The following is a 22141-nucleotide window of genomic DNA, read 5'->3' as shown; positions in this document are numbered from 1 at the left end:
TTGACAGGTGGGTGGACCAGCCACCTGTCAATCACCTGATGCAGCAATGACATCAGGTGACCCATTTTTGCCCACGCACTTTGAAATGAAACAGTGGAGCTGAAGGCACAGCTTGCAAAGTGCCAAAGGTCAGCTGATCATTGGGCATTACGAACCCCAATGCAAAGCTCTTCATAAGACCTGATAATCTTCTAGTGTTTAGCACAGAACCTTCCAGGTATTGCTGATCATCAGTACCTGTAAATCCCTCTTTCGGCTGAGCCATATATTTACCTGCCCCACACCTGATGTTGTATACAATGTTGGGTTTGGCTGAAAAGAGGTAGCAGGCCAAATGGGAAGCCATGATGGACCTAATTAAACTTACAGACTGACGGTTCATCCTGTTGGCTTAGATCCAAACTGAGGTTCCATTGATGGAGCAGACCAGACCAGAGTTCCGCTAATAGGATCCTTCTTCCAACAGAAGCTATTATGGTAGTTTTTGCAGATCGTACATTTCCTTTGAAAATCTGTTTTGGAGTGTTGGGGTACCTACGGTACCGTAGCTGCACGAGAAGCGGCGCAGAGGGCTAGTCAGACTCCAGGCCATTGTTCCAAAGAAAAGCGTCCATATTGCGCTTTAGAATTGGCTGCCTTTACTCATTCAGGAAACGCATGCATTAAACTGCTTGAATTCTTCTAGATATAATTCACAAAGTTCACCTGAGGGGGTCTTTCCTGGTAACCCGAGCTGCATGGAACCATATGAAAAACCAGAACTTTGGCAGGTGAGTAGATTGGATTGGTCATTGAACATATTGCCGGAGGAATCCAAGACTCCGTTGAATTAATAAGAGTTAAAGTACTCAGTGGTTATATTACCACCTTTTACTCTGTAAAATCCATGATAATTTAATCTTGAAAAAAGAAAAAAGAATTCACCTTTCTTTTTACAAAAAGAAAAAGAACCCCAGGGTGGTTGACAACCATCAAAACCATGATGTAATGGTTATTCAATATCAGCAGTAATAGTTGTTGTTGTTGTTGTTCAATAATACTAACACTAATGGTTAATAGCTGTAGAGCACTTGCATGCGAGAAACCTTGAATACTGGTATTATCTAGTTGTCCTCCATACAACAGCCCCCTATGGGATAACCATCATAGTCCCTTCCAGATGTTATTGGACTACAATTCTCATCCCATCGGACATGCTGGTGTAGGAATGATGAAAGTCGGCAACATCTGGAGGGCACCACCTTGGCAACCCCTGTACTAAGGTTAGCCAATATTATTGCCCCAAATGGCCAGCCAGGGGTGTGGGGCTGAGTGAGAATAAATTTGCTATGAGTGATCATGGTAACATGCCCAAGTGTCTCTCTTAATCGCTGCCATTGTAATAGTTTGTGGGATGCTACCCTGAGATAGCAGAATATCTCCTATTTGCTAGTCACTTGCTTGCACTTCCAAACCTTGCTAAATGACTTGGTTGTTCTCTTACTAGATAAGAGGGGAAATCATTTTGCCACTATGTGAAAAGCCTGTTGCTGTTTGCTGACTTGCCCCTTCACATTACAGGATTCATTTTCCTTGCTTTTTCTGGCCTAGTCTCCTTGTCACCTTTCAAAGTGTTTTCTGCCGCGACATATTGACGCAGCAATTCGCTGCTTTTTGTTTTCAAGAATAATTATGACTTCCTCTGCTGCTGGGATATATGGCAACTTTGGCCAGGCAAACTACAGCGCTGCCAAACTTGGTCTTTTGGGTCTTGCGAACACACTTGCTGTCGAAGGCAGGAAGTACAATATCCATTGCAACACCATCGCTCCCACCGCAGGATCTCGGCTAACGCAGACTGTCATGCCTCAGGGTAAGCAATTTAAATATTAGCAAAGTGGCTGATTTAATATCACAGAACTGCCCAGCTACTTTTCTGTTCCTGACATTTCTTCCATTTCAGGTGAGCTTCGGATGTGTCATTAAATCACCGAAACGGTGGCAAAACTTCATAGAATTACAGAGTCAAATGTTTTTCGTTTTTCCTTTTCTTTATTTGTTATGTTAGTAATATGCCACTTCTTCTCTAAGGAGCTCAAAGTGGTGTACATAATTCTCCCCATGTTATCCTCGCCACAACCTTGTGTGGTGACCTCATGGCTGAGTGGGAATTTGAACCCAGGACGCTAACTACTGTTCCACACTCTGGTGTGTCCCTAACTACCCTGAATCAAGAACAAACTAGAACTTAAAATATTGAACTGTTACTTGCTTTGACTGGTACCCAGCAAGTGCAGATTTTTTGAAAAGAAGGAGAGAGAAAAAGAATGAAAAAATGTAACAGAGAATAGATCTACCATTGGCTCTTTGTCATAATATTTAAAATCAAAATTCTGGACCTGGTCGTTTAAATTTGGATGATAAGAAATTTTGCACTAGCAACATGTCTGTTTCTCTTTTGCAGTAATGATACCTTTTCCTAGATCACTGGACAAGCTGTTGTTGGCGATACAGTATCTGGGATTAAATGGAAACTGTAAACTAGATTAAACTGTTGGTCTTGTCCTTCAAGGAACATAGAATCATAGAGTTGGAAGAGACCACAAGGGCCATCCAGTCCAACCCCCTGCCAAGCAGGAAACACCATCAAAGCATTCTTGACATATGCCTGTCAAGCCTCTGCTTAAAGACCTCCAAAGAAGGAGACTCCACCACACTCCTTGGTAGCAAATTCCACTGCCGAACAGCTCTTACTGTCAGGAAGAGTTCTTCCTAATGTTCAGGTGGAATCTTCTTTCTTGTAGAAATAAAAAGACATAGAGATGAGCTGAATTCAGTTTCCCTACATTTCAAAGGGAACAAATTTATGTAACTCACTCGCCCTAAGTGTTGCATAAGGCTTTTAGAGAAGCACGTGCTTTTATATATTTTATATATTTCCAGTACATTGCTTTTATATATTTCCAATGCTTTTATATATTTCCAAACAGCAAATGAGGAACGACCCAAAACTTATTTTCACAAAGCATGCTGGGGATTAAATAGGTCTAGGCAGGGTCATCTTAAGTGTAGCTGGCGCCGTGGCACGAACTATCCCTCCGGTGGGCCCCCCCGTTTCTGAGCGTGCGGCTGTCTGGCGGGCGGGCGCAGCATGCAGTGCGGCTTTCACAGGCGCTGCAGTGCGGTGGCCCGGTGCCCTGGTGCTCTGCACCACCCAGCCTTGCCTTAGGGCCGGCCCTGGGTCTAGACTCATTGAAAGCAAGGCCTGAGAAAATTTCCTGCCTGCTGTTTGGGGACATACCTCTTTTGACCACCTCTTGCCTGCCAGTGATGGATTGGACTGCTTCTGTATGAGACCACCAGTGCTGCTGATTGTGCTGTTTTCAAAGCACCTTCCGTTTGCTTCCTCTCGTGATGTTTGTGGTGCTGGAATAGATTTGCTTGTGTGTGAAGCTCATTTTAATCCCGTATCTTCATAACGTTCCTCTTGTCTTCCAAAGACACACGCAGACCGCTAAGACTCGGAATCAAGCTTTTGGCCTTTGACGTGCTGTCACTTGAACTTACGCGTAAAGTGCAACGTTCTGCATTGATGCACTTTGGAAATATATTTATTTCATATCTTGTATTAATAATTCAGAGCCCAGTTCTTAAATGAGCGATTCAGCCCAGTGGCTGCTGCAAACCTTCCAGTATCTCCCTATTTTAAAAATAATAATAAGAGTTTAATTTATTTACCCTTTGCAAGCGTGTGTATTTCACCACTTTTAGCCGTATTGTTTCAAGCACATCCACAAATACAGTATACAGTGCTTCTTATGAACCAGTTTAATAGTTGTACGATCCATTAGAAGAAAGCAGTTAAAAGCTTCACATCTGATAAAAGTAAACTTATCTGCTCATAAATGGGGAGAAAGGACTGTTCAGGACACAGTGTGTGAGATTCACCCTCCTGAATTGTAGCGAGCTACAGTTGTATCATATTTCACTGGATAGGGCTTTCTGCCTGTTTATGGCCTTTGTTCTAATGCAGGGGTCAGCAAACTTTTTCAGCAGGGGGCCGGTCCACTGTCCCTCAGACCTTGGGGGGATGACTATATTTTGGGTGGGGTGGGGGGGAATGAACAAATTCCTATGACCCACAAATAACCCAGAGATGCATCCTATATAATAAAGTGCAAGTGTCTCTGCTTCCAGTCCGTGTGTCCATGGGATTGCGCTACTGCGCATGTGCCCCATGGACAGCCGTTGGGACTTGGAGCGCAGAGACTTCGGACGGGATAAACCAGGACCGTGAGAGAGATTACATGCTTGCATATACACAACCATACCAAAAAAAGTGTGTGGCTTCCCCTTGCCTCTGCTGTGCTACAGAAGGATCTCTCTCTTTCCTCCCGGTTTCTTCTCCGTTAGAGGGGAAGGAGAGGACACAATGAAGCGGCGGGTGTGCGTGGGCACGTGGCGGGATGCGCTCTGCGCATGTCCCCGAGGTTGCTAGAGCAACAGGTCTGTTCTAGCACCCGTTAATTTAACGGGCTTCATGATACTAGTTTTAAATAAAAGGACACATTCTACTCATGTAAAAACACACTGATTCCCAGATCGTCTGTGGGGCGGATTTAGAAGCTGATTGGGCCGGATCCGGCCCCCAGGCCTTAGTTTGCCTACCCATGTTCTAATGCTAGGAAGCAGTATGAGATACAACAACATTATTTTAGTGTCCTGCACAGACTCCCATTTCACTTCTGAAGTTGACATTTGCTTGAGTGTACCCGTCGTCGACATCAACCTCTTAAGTGCTCAGAAAAAAACCTGTGCATTTTTTTATAAAAAGTAAATGCCAAAAAATTTGTTCATCACTTCACTTAATGCCACATGGGTGACTTCTAATGTGAACCTGTAAGGGCCGGCATATTTTATGTGAGCACCCTGTTACTTAGCTTTTAAACTGAAATTTCAGTCTTCAGCATGCGTTCCTCCAAAGTGACAGCTGAGGTTTTAGGGCAGTGCAATTGGTTCCCTTGCACTGGGTGCTACGTGGAGGGCACCCCATAAACACTTGCCCGGCTATGGGAAAGTGCTGTAAGGGCTCTGACAGGGTCATAGAGTCCTTCCACCTCCTTCCCAAAGCCTAGTTAGTTCTTGCCAGGCTTTGGGAAGGAGGTAGATGGGCTTTGAACCCTGTTGGAGGCTTCATGCCTCCTTCCCAAAGCCTGGCACGGCAGGAGTGTCGCGCCGTCTCCGGAGGAGGAAAAACTTAAACACTTTGCAGAGTTTCCAAGAAAAAAGATCAAAGGCAATTGTACTTCATGCAGCAGAGCTTTACTGCTACTGAAGGCAAATGTAGCAGCAACAAACAGACAACACGGTAAAGTTAGCAAAACAATGAAAAGGTAAACCACCGTGAAGTGCAAATATATAAATGTATACGCACCAACAACCTTCACATATACAAGGAGTTTCAAAAATGTGTACAAAATCTCATGTTCGAGGTCTTAAAAGTCCAGTATAAAGTGCAATAATCAAGTCCGATAGTAAAGTGCTATGATGTATCATGCGTTCTTATCTCTTCCCATGCGTTCTTATCTCATCCGATGGGTGGCCAGCTTCTTGCCCGTTTCACAGGAATGGTTTCCTCATTTTCCTCTTTCCTCATATTACTCTTTCTTAAGTAATAAATTTGTATAAATTTATATGATGCACCATACATACTTAGACATTTCTTTAAAACATTGTACAGAAATGTTTAAAATACTCACCAAAGGTTCATGTGCAAAAGCTTAACAAGACTACCGAAGCTCACAATCCTCAAAGATTGATGAAAATGCAACAGTTACTTACAAGGTTAAATACAAGGTTCAATCAGTAAATCATTTCAAATCAACCACTCCTTGCTAGAAGTACAACACCAGCAACTCTTAAAGATATACAACTGTTAATAATCTCATGAATAGGATAAAAAAGTTCCCCACCAAATCCTTGAAATTCCTCATTTATAGAAAGGCACCAGAACAACGAGACAGAAAAGAGAAAATAAAGTGAAGCCCAGGCTCCTTCTGGCCTATTATAGTCAGCATGCCCTTGACAGAAAGATAACAGAACCAGTTTAAACCAGCTATACTCAGCTTCCCAGAAGAAATAACCCAAACGAGAAGCTTCTGCGAGATTCTCTCACACAGAAAGAAACTTTCCGGAACACTCCTGAATTAACCAGAATAGGAAAGATCTCTACACATCAGATCAGTACTTTCTGTACCAAGAAATGCAAACTGACAAGGACGGCTGCCAGGGAGGACACCAAATTTTGGACTAGCTTAGGGTGCCACAGTACCAAATTCCGCCACTGAAAGTATGTTAAACATGTTAGGTGTATTTGCCCAGAGTGGTGATGTTGCATCACATCGCATTGCAAAAGGAATAGCAAGAGGAGATTCCATGCCAGACTAACGTTGATATTGTTGTTGTTGTTTAGTCGTTTAGTCATGTCCGACTCTTCGTGACCCCATGGACCATAGCACGCCAGGCACTCCTGTCTTCCACTGCCTCCCGCAGTTTGGTCAAACTCATGTTTGTACCTTCGAGAACACTGCCCAACCATCTCGTCCTCTGTCGTCCCCTTCTCCTAGTGCCCTCAATCTTTCCCAACATCAGGGTCCTTTCCAAGGAGTCTTCTCTTCTCATGAGGTGGCCAAATATTGGCTCTCAGCTTCACGATCTGTCCTTCCAGTGAGCACTCAGGGCTGATTTCCTTCAGAATGGATAGGTTTGATCTTCTTGCAGTCCATGGGACTCTCAAGAGTCTCCTCCAGCACCATAATTCAAAACGTTGATATAGGCAAAGCTAATTTGGGAGGGTTTTTTTTTTTGTTTACTCTTGGTGTGTGTGTGCACCAACATTTATTGAATTTGCCAGAAAACTTGATAAGCGACTTGCTCCTGCAGCAACCATACTTCTTGACTTCTATAGGCTTGTCTCGCCATTTCCTGCCTCTTTGTGCCACATCTGTTCTTCCCATGGGTCATCATAAAACCCATGCGGTGTAATGGTTAGGGTGTCAGACTAGGACCTGGGAAGGTGGGACTCAAATCGCCACTCAGCCATGAAGCTCCCTGGGTGGCCTAGGACCAGTCACTGACTCTCAGCCTTACCTACCTCACAGAGTTGTTCTGAAGATAAGGAGAGGGGGAGAGCCATGGGCCAGTACAGTATAGCTCTTTGGAGGAAAGGCGGGATGATACATTAAAATGTGTCCCAACTTCTATCTCTGCACTATGATGCCTGGATGAAAACTCCATGCTAGGTGTTTTTGGACAGCAAGTTATCACTTGCAATGTTTTATTTTGTACACCACATAACGCTCTTAAATTCTGAAGGCAAGAAGAGAGGCAGATCGGCTCTCAGTACGTTTCCCAGCGCAATTCAAAGTGTTGGTGCTGACCTTTTAAAGTCCTAAACGGCCTCGGCCTAGTATCCCAGCCCCATCATTCAGCCTGGACACTGAGGTCCAGCTCCAAAGGCCTTCTGGTGGTTTCCTCACTGTGAGAAGTGAGGTTACAGGGAACCAGGCAGAGGGCCTTCTCGGTAGTGGCACCAGCCCTGTGGAATGCCCTCCCATCAGATGTCAAGGAAATAAACAACTATCTGACTTTTAGAAGACATCTGAAGGCAGCCCTGTTTAGGGAAGTTTTTAATGTTTGATGTTTTATCATGTTTTTAATATTCTGTTGGGAGCCACCCAGAGAGGCTGGGGGAACCCAGCCAGATGGACAGGATATAAATTTATTATTGTTATTATTATTATTAGTGCCCCCTCTCCCGAAGGAAGTTACAGTCTAAAATTTTGGGGAAGTGAGGAAGAGAAATTTGCTACCAAGGAGTGTGGTGGAGTCTCCTCCTTTGGAGGTCTTTAAGCAGAGGCTTGACAGGCATATGTCAAGAATGCTTTGATGGTGTTTCCTGCTCGGCAGGGGGTTGGACTGGATGGCCCTTGTGGTATCTTCCAACTCTATGATTCTATGAACAAAGGATGAATGTGAGCATGCACTTACAAGTATCAGTTAAGCCTGGTATTATTATCAGGATGGGGAAACCGTGGCCCTCTAGATGTGGTTAGGACTCCAACTCTTGTTGGCCATGGAGAATAGTTGAGGTTGATGGGAGTTGTAGTCCTTCTGCACCCCGAGGACAGCAGGTTTTTTATTCCTGCTGTGCAACATCTGTTCTAGAGTGTATAGCATTTATTTATTTATTTTGTAAACTTACGTTGTTTTAAACTCCATCTAACCTAGATATGCTGGATGCGTTCAAGCCAGAATATGTGGCTCCTCTGGTTCTTTGGCTTTGCCATGAAAGTTGTCAAGAGAACAGTGGACTGTTTGAGGTAATATCCCTGTATTATCTTTTCCCAGCCACAAATTGTTCACATGGTCAGCTGTGAATCTTTGAGAAATGAGAGTTAAAGTGAGGTACACGCGTGTGCAAATTAGGGCGAATAAGCTCATCAGTTGGGAGTGATACCTGAATTTACATTCTCAATTTTGGGTTTGCCTACCCACTTAACAGCTTTCTTGAAGCTAGGAAAATAATATGCTAGGGTTAAAGAAACAAATTGCAAAAATTTAAGGGCAACATTCAACCAAGTTGTACTCAGAGTAGACTTACTGATAATAACAAACCTCACTTAGCCATGTTAATTAATTGCAGTGGGTCTGCTCTGAGTAAATCTTAATTGAATACCACACAAAGAGTATATACTGTAGCTGTTTGACGTATTAGCTACATTCTGATTATACCTCAGGTTAATACATAGATAATGAATAAATCTTTTGCTTGCCCGTTCTTGCCTTCACAACAGTTCTTGCCTTCACAACAATCAAACCAAGGAGCCTCTTATTAACCATTGTTTCTTGTTCCATCAAAACCAGGAAACTATGATTAGCTGCTTTGGAACAGGCTAGGATGTTCAACCAAGGTTTGAAGCTGGTTTAATATTATGACTTGTTACAAAGTGGTAACCATAATTTCCCATTTCAGATAAAGCAGGCGATGATAGTTAATTAGAGGCTTCTTGATTAGATTAGATGGGAAAGTAGGACTGAAGAGGTTGAGTGGGTGGGCAAAAGGCTCATATTCAATCAATCAATCACTTTATTTCAGTTTTAAGCTCGTAGACAGACAAAGACAAGAACAAATACATGGACAAACTGGATTAAGAATTACTAACAATAAAAGACTTAATAGGTATAAAAAATTAAATATAAATATAATAAGGAAATTTCCATTTCCATACAGCAATCCATTACGTCTCTTGTATGACAAAACAGAAGTTAAACATTTTGCCATTTGTAGGCTCATATTCATATAATCTCCTTATTAAACCAAGATATGATCATCTGAATTGGGCTATTGTTGTCATCGCTATTGAAATGAAACATACTGCTCTCTCCAGTATGGCTAGAAGTACAGTTCTGTCACTGCTTGCTTTTTGAGGTTATATTAACTTTTAAAATTTTATATTGCAGGTCGGAGCTGGATGGATTGGAAAACGTAAGTGGTCTTGTACAATCTGGTCTATTACTTCCAAAAGAATCTGAATTTAATATGAAATGAAATCTTTATGTTGTCATAAAATAGAATATGGAAACTTTAATTTGTTGCCTATTAAGCGTAGTGGACCTTTATGCCAATACTTCAGAATTATACAAAGGGGTATTTTTAGCCATTTCTAAACCACTTTAGCGTTACCATGTTTTGGTAAGTAACTGTGGATTGAGCTCACATTTATACTACAAAGGCATAAAGTATTATTTATAATAATAATAATAATAATAATAATAATAATGTATTAAATTTGTATACCGCCTGATACCCGCAGGTCTCAGGGTGGTCCACAACACAAAATCACAATACAAAAACACATAATACGTAATAAAAACAAAAACAAGAAAACCCAGTAATTCCTCCAATATGTTTTAAAAGGGCATATAGTGGCGTAATTTGCCGTACATCCATGAAACAGTTCCTCAAAACTCCATCTCTGCACCCTTTATAGATGTTTTATGTGCACTCTATATTATGTGGACCTGCTTTTTGGTAACGGAGGGCAAATATGGTGTGTTTTCTTATCAGATCTTATTTAAAATGGAATAGGGTGCTTTTATGATTCTTACAACTACTGTTCTCTTTAAGCTTTCAAAATGATGCAGGCTATGAACACTGATAAACAAAATGGCAAAAAAGCCATATTTAGCGAAGATCTCTTACTTAAAGGTCTGAGCTAGAATTTCTGCTCTACGTGGGAGTCTGAATTATGTAAATATCAGGTTCGGTTCTCGGCAGGGAGCGATAATCTAGACTTTTGTTTTGATGGGAAAGGCTGCTACTTTTACAAGGAAGCAGTGGACCCGCAGTTTCAACAGTTGATGGCTATCTCTTCCTATCACTGTTTCCTTAGTACGCTGGGAGCGATCCCTGGGAGCCATTGTCAGACAGAAGAACCAGCCGATTACACCAGAGGAGGTGCAGAATAAATGGGAGAATATCTGTGACTTCAATAATGCCAACAAACCTCGAACTATCCAGGGTATGGGCACTTAAAATTCACTATATTTCTCAAATAATCATGTGGTCTTCTTTTTATTGAAGAACCAGTTTTATTTTTCTTCTTTTTTTAAATCACCCAGCTAAACATCATGGTACATGACTCATGTTGCACTTTTGGAAGTGTCAGGTCTTACCATAATGCATATTAAGGGAAAACATGAAACTCTTGTTTCTTTCCGAGGAGTTTCCTAGCTTTCTTGAAGAGTAGTCTTAGATATTTGACACTTCTGTTTGTGTTCTGATGGATTGGAGTACCGTATATGCCGGCGTATAAGGCGACTGGGCGTATAAGATGACCCCCTAATTAAAATATAGAATTTGGGATATACTCTAGCCCTTTTTTGGCAGGGAGGGGAGGGGAGGCTGTCTTCTCCAGCATTCAAGTCTGCAGCTGGGGAAATGGTGGTTTGTTTGTTTGTTTGTTTGTTTGTTTGTTTAGTTATTGAGAGGGGGGGAAAGCCATAGAGAGGAGAGAGATAGAGAGGCAGAGACATCGAGGCTGGCTGCGTGAGCGAAAGAAAGTGGAATAGAAGCCATAGAGAGGAGAGAGATAGAGAGGCAGAGACATCAAGGCTGGCTGAGCGAGTGAAAGGGGAATAGAGGCCATAGAGAGGAGAGAGATAGAGAGGCAGAGACATCGGGGCTCGCACAGCCAGCGAAAGACGCTGAGCAGAGCAGTGAAAGAGAGAGCGGAGAGAGAGAGAGACAGAGAGATCCCTTCGCTATGTGCTGACAAAGAGAGAAGAGGCGGCAGCTTGACACCAATGAAATACACAAAACTGTATATGCTGATCCGGGTCGCGAAGCCATGAGGGAGCCGTTCTCTCTGGCGGGGAGCAGCCCTCTCCTGAGCACTTCTTCGCGTTCATACGGTCGCTGCATACGGCGGGGATGCAGCCGCGGCCATTTTTGAGCTCCCCCCACCATATGTGGCGACTGCAGATTCTTGTACCCGGTATATAAGACGGCCCCCCAACTTTTGAAAAGATTTTCCTGGGTTCAGAAGCCGTCTTATACGCCGGAATACACGGTAGTCTGGCAGTGAGACTCTTAGGAGCTCAGTTTGCACTAGGGCTGAACAATGTATTGTCCCAAACTGCTTTGAAGTCCATATTGTGATATTGGTTTCATCATTTTTGACCTGGCAATATATCGCGAATCATGAGGTTTGTGTGTATGTGTGCTATGCAAAAATCATGATGTGGGATAAACTGTGAAGCCAGCCAATGCTACATAGCTCCATCCCTATTTCGGGCATTGTGATATATCAGAATATTGAGATATTTAGCTGGTGATATAACACAATGTTGAAAACCAGATATGGCCCAGCTCTAGTTTGCTCCTGTGATGATGAGCAAATTGGTGGGGCTAAAATAATCAGATATGGAAATCGGAAGATATAGTAATCAGTAGACTTCTCCATTTCAGAGCATATACTCTTGATTCTAGAAATGGAAAGCAGCAGCAGACAAATGAAATATTTAGGAGAGATCCCCCCCCCCAAAAAAACTCTTAAATACAAATTGTACAATGCTAAGTCATACTTGGAAGAGACTTGATGGGCCTATAAATTTGTCAGAATCAGGAATGCTACCCTTTTTAAAGGGACTGTTCATGTGAGGGACAGGGGATATCGCGAAGTCCCTCCCCTCCTGAGTTCAAGCCCATCCCCGAGCACAGGGGAAAGCAGAGGGAGCTCCGATTCCAGTGAGGAAGCAGGAAGTCGTGTCCGAGGCTCAGGCAAGGTAGCGGAGCCAGGGTCCCAGGTGGGACAGGAAGGGGCAAATAAGGGGGGGAGACCCATCCCCCCAACTCCGGAATTACGCAGAAAGAGGAGGGGAAAGAGGATGGGTCTTCCAAGGCTTTTGTGTTGGGGAAAGACGCGCCAAAAGCCATTCGGAGGTTCTGCAACATAATGACCCCATCGTTCCGTGTAAATAGCAATGACTTCAGCACTGTAAATACGCAGCACCAATAAAGTAATAAAATGCAGAGCTGCGTAGCGTCGTTTCTCTGAAGTAGCCTGCTCCGGCCACTGTGACAGTTCATACCTGATTCCAGTGAAGATTATTTTTGACTATATGTTTATGAGTGGCGATCTAGTTGATCAGATCCTAGAAAGTTCAGGATTTAGGATTCATCCTTTGGCATCATCATAGGCTCAGTTGTGGCCTGTATTGGAGTTTGCAACCAAGTTATATACTAATAGTGTGGAGACTCATGGCTACTAACGAAAATAAAAAGTGGAGTTCTAGCTACACATCCCAGCCTCTCTCAAAATAGCTTATTTATACCCCCCCCCCACTACTGGTATAGCCTTAACAGATGATACTAACACAGGGATGCCAACTACTAAAGATTGAAGGAAGAGCAGTTGGGTAGATTTAGAAGGAGAGCAGGATTTTCTTGTCTCTTGATCCCTCGGTTAAGTCCAGCCAAAGGCGACTATGGGGTTGCGGCGCTCATCTCGCTTTCAGGCCGAGGGAGCTGGCATTTGCCCACAGACAGCTTTCCGGGTCATGTGGCCAGCATGACTAAACCACTTCTGGCGCAATGGGACACCGTGACAAAAACCAGAGTGCACGAAAATGCCGTTTACCTTCCCGCTTGGAGCAGTACCTATTCATCTACTTGCACTTTGAGGTGCTTTCAAACTGTTAGGTTGGCAGGAGCTGGGGCAGAGCAACGGGAGCTCACCCTGTTGCGGGGATTCGAACCACCAACCTCCTGATCAAGCAAGCCCAAGAGGCTCAGTGGTTTGGACCACAGCGTCATCTGCGTCCCAGCAGACACTGTCAGCTGTACGATCTCCCTAGTGCAGCACCAGATTTCTTGCCAAGCACTCATTTCTCAAACTAGAGAAGTCACTCCAACTTCTCTTTTCCACCCCCGTGAAGCCAGGCTGGTCCCCCCCCCCCCCGATGTGGGAATTGGCCATAATGTTGTTACTATTTTCTATATGGGCTGAATGGCTGATGGCTTGTACATAAAAATAATATAAGTATGCGTTGAATATTCTGATAGAATAAACTCCACCCAGGAGCTAATCTATTTTGCTTGCTGAAAGTTAAACTGGTTGTTAACATTCCAAGGGGAATATAGCATGCTAGATCCAATGTATTGTTACATTTTTCTGCTGGGTGAGGAATTCAGTTATGTTATTGGCTGTGGTTTGGATGAGAACATGCCCTTGATTAATCTCTCATCTGTGAGAATTAGCAGAGAGGCTGGTAAAATGCTGCTGATATCTGACATGCTAATTCATTTAATTTTTCAGTGGAACGACATTAGAAAATTTCCCTCAGTAAGAAAGCCCCTTTCCTTAGTGCCTCAAGGCACCGAACTGTTAAGTAAGGAAAACTAATTAGAGTATTCACATTTTTAAAAAATGGAAGCTATGTTACTTTATATCTGCAAGCTCAAGCTGTCCCCGGAGATTTCATTAAAAACTATTACCAGCATTAATGTAAGTAATTTGATGCTGTGAAAAGCTATTATATACTCAACTATCATATATAATTATACAAAAAATTCCAATTAGTGTAATCATTTACCTATCATTTGCGAGAATAGCCTAGAATTAGAACCACAAATTGTGGCTTATAATGGTGTGTGTGGCTATTTAGATGCTGAGTGTGTAGGCCTGATTTTCATTTACCCCAGATTAAAAAGCACTGAAATTTGAGCTGTATCATTTTCAAAAAGTGATTTCTTCCCCCTATAACGATCTTACTCTAATTAGACTTAGGTCTTAGTCGAGGAAGGGCAAAATGAGAGTTTTTCTCTGTACCTTTGGCTGGAGTTAGAGCATATTTGCCTCCAAACTTTATTAAAGAAACTAGTAATGAATTCTGAATTAAATTATGCTTGACCCCCCCACCATTTAGATTGAAGCTAATTTGATAGCCGGTCCTCTAATGACTTTCCAAATATATCGAGGCAACAAGTTTGGGCAGCAGTATGCCATGTTGGTTTGTGTGTGGCAAATGAAGTTTTAAAAGCCTTCTAGGCTCTGATGTTCACCTAGCAGCTTCTGACAAGCCACTCTATGCATGTTCAGACTCTTACCTAAATATGTGAAGCATTAAACAAGTATAGGGGTACACCGCCCCCCCCCAAGTCCCACCCAATGTGTCCAGCTGCTCTTCAGATCTTCACACCATTAGTATGCAGGCCTGAAGGTTTTCAAGCATGTTTGAGCACTTCCAGAAACTTCCCTATCCGAATCCTGGCTTCTCAGGGTTTCTTGTTGTGGGAAGAGATTCGAAGCAGACCTTTCTGCTAATTGTGGGGAGGCCTAAAGTGTAGCTGGCATGCTTGGGGACATGGAGGACAAGGCTTGCATGCACTTCTCTGCTCTAGTCCTCGGTTTAATGGCCCGTCTTGTTTCCTCATGAAGGACCAGGCCCTTGACAAGTAGAGGTCGGCAGGGAAGCATTGTACACCTACCTTCCAAAAACTGAGCATTGCTGTAGGTTGGGAGAAGGATGAAGCACAGGGAGGGAGGCATGGGCAGGAATATTGGATTGGCGCTGCTACTGTGCTGGCCCTACTGCCCACGCTTTCCCCTCTTTGGAACTGGCAGAGATGCTCAGTGTTCAGGAGGCTGGCAAAAGATAGATAGATGATAAATCTACACCATAGCTGCCAAGTCTCCCGTTTTCCCCGGGAAATCCCCGTTTTTCCAGCTGTTCCTAGCTGAAAAAACGGATCTTTTTGTTTTCCCCCGGTTTATTCTGGCACGGCGGCCATTTTGGAACTGGCTGGAGCATGCTCAGAAGCTACTTTTGATGCTGCTCTGCCCAGTTCAAAAATGGCTGCAGTGCGACTTCTAGCGCGGCGGCCATTTTGGAACTGGGCAAAGCAGCATCAAAAGTCACTTCTGAGCATTCTCCGCCCAGTCCCAAAATGGCGGCAGCGCTACTTCTGGTCTGCTATTTCCGGCCCGGTCCCTTATTTCTCTGACAGCAACTTGGCAGGTATGATCTACACACACACACACACACACACACACACACACACACTTTTCAAGTTTAAATATTTCACTACTTTTATACATTTTACTAATTTTACAATCAGTTTGACATTTCAAAACTTGACTTCCTTCCCTCTCTTTCTGCGGTTCCTTAAATTTATTTTTAATATCTTCTGCATATCCAAATTACCCAGTAACTTAATTTGCTCATTTATTCATCCTCTTTAAATATATAGTCTTATGAAAGTGCAGGTTATTACAACGATCCTGCCAATGTCTTTATCTGTTTACAATTTATCTGTAAATCTTCAAGAAACCATTTCCATTCTTTTATTTAAAAAAATGTTATCTTGGTTTATTACTCTTCCGGTAAGTTTTGCCATTTCTGCATGTTCCATAAGTTCTTGTATCCATTCTTCCTTTGCTGGGATGTCTGCTTCTTTCCATTTTGGGGCAAGTAACATTCTTGCCACTGTAGTAGCATACATTAATGGATTTCTGTACATTTTAGATAGTTCTGTCCCTATAATTCCCCAAAGAAAAGGTTATGGTTTTTTTTAAAAAAAACAAAGGTTATTTTAAACATCCTTTTCATTTATATACAGTGAGGGGGAGGGAAGTATTTGATCCCCTGCTAAATTTGCCCGTTTGCCCCCTGATGAAGAAATGACCAGTCCATAATTTTAATGGTAGGTTTATTGTAGCTGTGAGAGACAGAATAACAACAGGAAAACCCCCCAGAAACCCAGAAGACAAAAGTCAAGAGATTGATGTGCATTATAATGAGTGAAATAAGTATTTGATCCCCTATCAACCAGTAGTCTGGCACAGACGCAAGGCAGCTTATTCTGTTCTGAGGTTGTATGTGGGGTAAAGAATAGAAGTCGATAGAGATGCTAAACACAGGGGGAAAACAACCTTAGACCTTTGATGTAAGTACTGGAAGACTAAAAATGTACCAGCTTTGGAAGAGGTGTTCAAATACTTTGTGGTACTAATCTGATACCTGGAAGTATTTTTAATTTGCCAGTTTAAGTACACTTTCTCCTGTGTCTCGATTACTAAGTTTCTGATTTTAATTTGAGCAATTTTTAAAGGCTAGTGGGGCATACTTTGAAAGCTCTTTTTGCAAACTGTTCTCCAAACTGTCCCATCTTGTAAACAGCTAGCCGGTTGTGAGGGACTTCCCCCAAAGTGAGGTTGAAGTGCCATGTTAGCATTTTGTGACGGTTGTATTTTTGCTTGGAACGAAGCCGTGGAAAGACTTATTTTGTGTGTGTGTGTGTGTGTGTGTGTGTGTGTGTGTGTGTGTGTGTGTGGTTTCAAAACCATTTCCCCTCTGTATTTCCAGAATCAGTCAGCATGCTGAATGATGTGTTAAGTCAAATAGAATCCCAAGATGTCTCCCCCAATCCCACAAGCTACACTGCATCAAGATCCTCTACAGACTTTGACCCTGTAAGTAAAAAAATGCTTCTGCAAGGTACTTGACTTGAAGATATTCCATTGCCTGGAGCTACTGTGACACATGAGTCGGAAGATGCAGTGTACTGTCTCAAAAGGTCAATTTTAAAATGTGAGCTGGAGAAGGCACTGCTTCCCCCCACTGTTCCCTTGTACACTATTCCATAGTGTAAAGTAACATTTATGAGAACTGATTAGACTAGAGAATTTGCTACTTCTTCTGCGAAGAATCCAGACACTCTAGTTCTGCAGGTTTGCTAGTCAGGTGTAATTTCTCTAGGCATTGGTCTGTAGGGCAAAGTAACATCTCTTTCAAAAAGTTAAAAATTAATGGCCCCTCTGTTTCCACAGTTGCTAAAATCTAGCATCACATTTCTCTTTAAGTGTGTGTATGTGTGTATCAAACATGCATTTGGAACAGCTTGGCATAATTTGTGGACAAAGATATGTGCTGCCTTTAGGTTATTTGTCCCTAATGGGCTGCTGTCTCACTGGGGAAAGGGGAAGGCTGTAACTGAGCCCATCTGCTTTACATGCAGAAGATCGCAGGTTTAATCCCCAGCATCTCTGGGTAGGACCAGGTATGTCCTCTATCTGAAACCTTGCAGTGCTGCCAACAGTCAAGTGTAGACAGTAGCAAGCTTGAAGGACCAATGATCTGCATTGGTATAAGGCAGTTTCCAATTTTCCTCTACAAAATATGACCCTGGGGGGAAGTGGAGTTTTGGATTTCTGGGCTAGCCACTGGCTCAAGAGCAGCTTCTCTGAGTTCAGGGATGGCTTGAATGGAGTAAAAGTGGGGTAGCGAAGGCAGTGTCCACCCCAAAAAACACCACCCCAAAGTAGTGGGGTGATTAAGACAAGCCACAGTGATTTTCTCTGCTGCTTGACTTGGACAGAGTTGGAGGACTGTTTCAGGCAAGTGGAGTGGCACCGAGTTTTTAAATACTCTAGTTTTGCGATACCCTGGAGCAGTAGTAGTTTAGACGTGCAACAGTTGTCCTAAAAGAGAACTGGTACAAAATATTTAACTGGCCCACGGACGGAATTAGCTCTTCTCAATTTCCCGTCACCATTTTGAAGATCAGCTAAGAATGAGTTGCTGCATTCTTGTCTGGTATTCAGGTTGAGTATGTGTACCTATATGATATACACAAGGAAGGAGGAGCTAGATACATTTTCTCACACATCCTTTACCTATCCCAGTGGTATAAAGACTTTCCTCTTTCGGCTGACCTATTAATGGTTGAAATCAAATTTAGTACGTTTGTATGAGATTTTCACTCTGCATGGGATTGAGTAAGATTTTTTCCTTCCTATTTATATTTCAGCCATACATGTGAACCCATAAAAGTTATTAGACTGTAAAACAAACGAACATCTTATAAATTGGAAGCAGCGATGGGTGTCATGTGACACTCGTAGATGTTGTTGGATGTTCAACTCCCAACAGACCCAGCCAGCATGGCCAGGGGTCAAAGATTATGGGAATTATGGTTCCACCATATCTGGAGTGGCTACAGATTCCATCTCTGGTTAATACACATTTGTGTTTATTTTATTTTATTTTTAGCATGCATATGGCCTGAGAGAAAATCCAATGTCTTCACCTTTTATAACAGCTTTCTCTCTTTGCCTTGAGGTGGTACTCATTCACCAAAGATGACTTGTTAATCACTCTGAGCTTGCTTTTGGTAGGAACAGAACATCCAAATTAATAATACTAATGTGTGCTCCTGTTTTCAATACCTGCAGTCGCAGAGCATTGGCCAGAAGCTGCCTTCAATGTCTTATGAGTACAGTCATTTGCAGCCCATCCTGTATGCACTTGGTGTGGGCATGTCAACAAAAGATCCGGACCACCTGAAATTCCTGTTTGAAGGAAGCGAAGAGTTTTGCTGTCTTCCAAGCTTCGGAGTTATACCAGCTCAGGCCTCTATGCTCGATGGTGGATTGTCTAGCGTTCCAGGACTTAATATTGATTTTACTAAGGTGAGTGTGAGCCACAACAACTGAATTGATTTTATGTATCAAACTGTTAGCAAATGAAACAGCATGCATAGCAGGTGCAGATTTAGCAACGGAGGGGAAAATTTTGGATACGCTAAAACCTTGTGCATTAATCATCAGTAGTAAACATGGAGTCAATATTTTGAAATGAAACAGCCTGCTTTGCCCTCATTTGCTGTTGCCCCAGATGATACATTCTCTTAAAACTTTGGACAGTGATGAAAACTAGAGCCTAGCAAGCCCAGCTGACTGCAACACATGGCAAATTCCAAATGCGAGTGGGAAAGAAATACTCATTACCTCCACAATATCTCAACATTCCAGGGATGCGGGTGGCACTGTGGGTTAAACCACAGAGCCTAGGGCTTGCTGATCAGAAGGTCGGCAGTTCAAATCCCCGCGATGGGGTGAGCTCCCATTGCTCGGTCCCAGCTCCTGCCAACCCAGTAGTTCGAAAGCACATCAAAATGCAAGTAGATAAATAGGTACCACTACAGTGGGAAGGTAAACGGCGTTTCCATGTGCTGCTCTGGTTCGCCAGAAGCGGCTTTGCATGCTGGCCACATGACCTGGAAGCTGTACCCCGCCTCCCTCGGCCAATATTGCGAGATGAGCGCCGCAACCCCAGAGTCGTCTGCGACTTGACCTAATGGTCAGGGGTCCCTTTACCCTTTACCTTTATCTCAACATTACAGTGTCAGTCACAATACAAAGGAGAAACAACGAAACTGAAAATAATGTGCTATGCATTTCACTTACATCAGGGCAGGGAACCTATCATCCTTCCAGATATTGCTGGGCTACATTTCCCATCACCCCTCACAACTGGCCAGTCTGAATGGGGCTGAAAGGGTGTGTGACTCTAGCGGTAACTGGAGGGCCTAAGGGAGTGGGCGGGACTGTGGTCTAAACCACCAACCTCAGAAGGTCGGCGGTTCAAATCCCCGTGACGAGGTGAGTTCCCGTTGCTCTGTCCCAGATCCTGCCAACCTAGCAGTTTGAAAGCATGCCAGTGCAAGTAGATAAATAGGTACCGCTCCAGTGGGAAGGTAAACGGCGTATCCATGCGCTCAGGCTTCCGTCACAGTGTTCCGTTGCACCAGAAGCGGTTTTGTCATGTTGGCCACATGACCTGGAAAGCTGTCTGCAGACAAACGCCGGCTCCCTTGGCCTGAAAAGCGAGATGAGCACTGCACCCCATAGTCAAGTTTGACTGGACTTAACCATCCAGGGCTCCTTTATCTGGAAGGCCACAAATTCTTCACCGCTGACTTGCATCATGTTTCTCCTATGACCCATGAGAGGCCTGGGGAAAGCATCCAGAGACTACAAACCTCCTTCTTTAATAGTTAATGGGCAAAGATAATGTTAATAATGAGGTGATATTTCCCCATCTCCACCATAAAGAATACCTAAGGTGTTACCTGTTTAACAAAATGGAAGCAAAATGTGAATTAGACAAAGAATTACTCTTTAAATGGAAAAAGGTGAGGAATGGTGGCTATGCATCCGATAGTTTATCCACCTCAGACTGAAAATTTACAAGGCCATAAAACATATGATAACTATTATTCCTCTCAATGGGCAAAGTGTGAACCCTTTTGAGGAAAAGCATCCTAAGTGTCTGTGCTTTGTTTCATATCATGTTTCCAGATCAAATAATAGACTGTCTTTACCCAAGGGTCTTATATAAATAAAATAAAATAAAATATATAGAGAAATAAAATAATGATACATTGTGTTGTCATATTAAAAAAAATAAGTAAACATACTTAATCTCTTTATTTTGTTTTTAAAAGGGCGGCAATATAGACTGCAGTTTTCTGACAGTAGCGCAAATGACGCATATTTCTGTTTTATTGTAGGTGTTACATGGTGAGCAATATTTGGAGCTGTATAAACCTCTGCCAACATCGGGTAAGACTTCAGCTCACCTAATTAATGTGTGTGTGTGTGTGTGTGTGTGTGTGTGTGTGTGTGTATAGTCATGCACACACACACACACACACACATTTATATATATATGGGGTGCAGCACTCTGTTGGTGTTTTTACCAAGAGTAATTAATATTATTCATGATCTCTGTACAGTTTCACGTGGATTTTCTCTACCTGCAAAAAACAGCCCTCAGCCCATTCTTTATCCAGGGAACTGATTCTCATATCTTCTCCCTTCAAGGGGAGGTTTTTTATTGCATTATGCATGTGTCAGGGGCCAAGGCTCTGTTCTCACCTTCCAGCCCACTTTTCACTATTTAGTATGTTCTACAATATACTTGATCCAAAATTCAAACCATGCCATGCTATTCTTGGGTGTGTGGGGATTTTTATATTGCAAACTTTAGCTATTGATTTTCTTGGGAGGCCTGTAAATATTTCTGTTTTACTTCTGTGTCATTTCTTTTTCTTTTTTTCGATTTTAGGAAAACTAACTTCGGAGGCTACTATTGCTGACATCCTAGATAAAGGCTCAGGAGCGCTTATTCTCTTGGATGGTAACTCTCCTACTATGTGTTAAGAGCAAATGGGCAGGGAAATGAGCCTTTAAAACGGAACGAACCTTCCTAGCGGTGCCTTGGAGCCACCTCGGAGGAAGGCTTTGTAACAGCTACTGGAATCTTGTCTTACCTTCAGGGCAATTTCAATAGTATCTGGGTTTGCCACGCATCTAAAGACATAACATACGTGAATTGGCCTTGATATTTTGCCAACCTAGTTTAAAACCTCAAAGAGTGGTTAGTGTGTTTGTGCATGTTCTGGAATGCACTATAGGTTTAGGATATAAGAGTTCTGTCCCCCCCCCCCCCAGAGTGAAGACTTCGTGGGACCTACCCCTCCCCACAGCCAACCCCATATTTATTGTATTTACTCTGTATTCACATAGCTCGTGTTTTATTTCAAATATTCTCTTTAGTAGAGATTTCTAACGCAGCTTGTCCTGTAAAATAACAGAATTGCAGAAGTTAGAGGAGCGTGGGTGAAGATAATCTCAAGACAAGTGAAACAAGGCATAGAATCAGCTTATATTAAATGACAAAAGCCCAGGCAAATGAAATTGTCTGTGTATTGGCCCAAACTTAACTTCAGATTAAGGTAGGGGGACATGGAAGA

General features: G+C 42.8%; 1 protein-coding gene across 1 annotated transcript in view; it reads left to right on the top strand.

Annotated features, from left to right (window-relative positions):
• Positions 1-22141, top strand: part of HSD17B4 (hydroxysteroid 17-beta dehydrogenase 4) — a 76947-nt gene that overhangs the window by 16172 nt on the left and 38634 nt on the right. The window contains exons 7-15 of the mRNA XM_035099591.2: positions 686-770; positions 1665-1852; positions 8269-8360; positions 9502-9526; positions 10434-10562; positions 16909-17015; positions 18777-19013; positions 20897-20948; positions 21454-21525. Of these exons, the coding sequence (XP_034955482.2) occupies positions 686-770; positions 1665-1852; positions 8269-8360; positions 9502-9526; positions 10434-10562; positions 16909-17015; positions 18777-19013; positions 20897-20948; positions 21454-21525 (987 nt within the window). The remainder of the gene's footprint in view (positions 1-685; positions 771-1664; positions 1853-8268; positions 8361-9501; positions 9527-10433; positions 10563-16908; positions 17016-18776; positions 19014-20896; positions 20949-21453; positions 21526-22141) is intronic.

This window comes from Zootoca vivipara, chromosome 11 (genome assembly GCF_963506605.1).
Source record: "Zootoca vivipara chromosome 11, rZooViv1.1, whole genome shotgun sequence".
Lineage (NCBI taxonomy): Eukaryota > Metazoa > Chordata > Lepidosauria > Squamata > Lacertidae > Zootoca > Zootoca vivipara.
The sequence above is the reverse complement of the archived record's forward strand: the minus strand, read 5'-3'. Positions and strand labels throughout refer to the sequence as shown.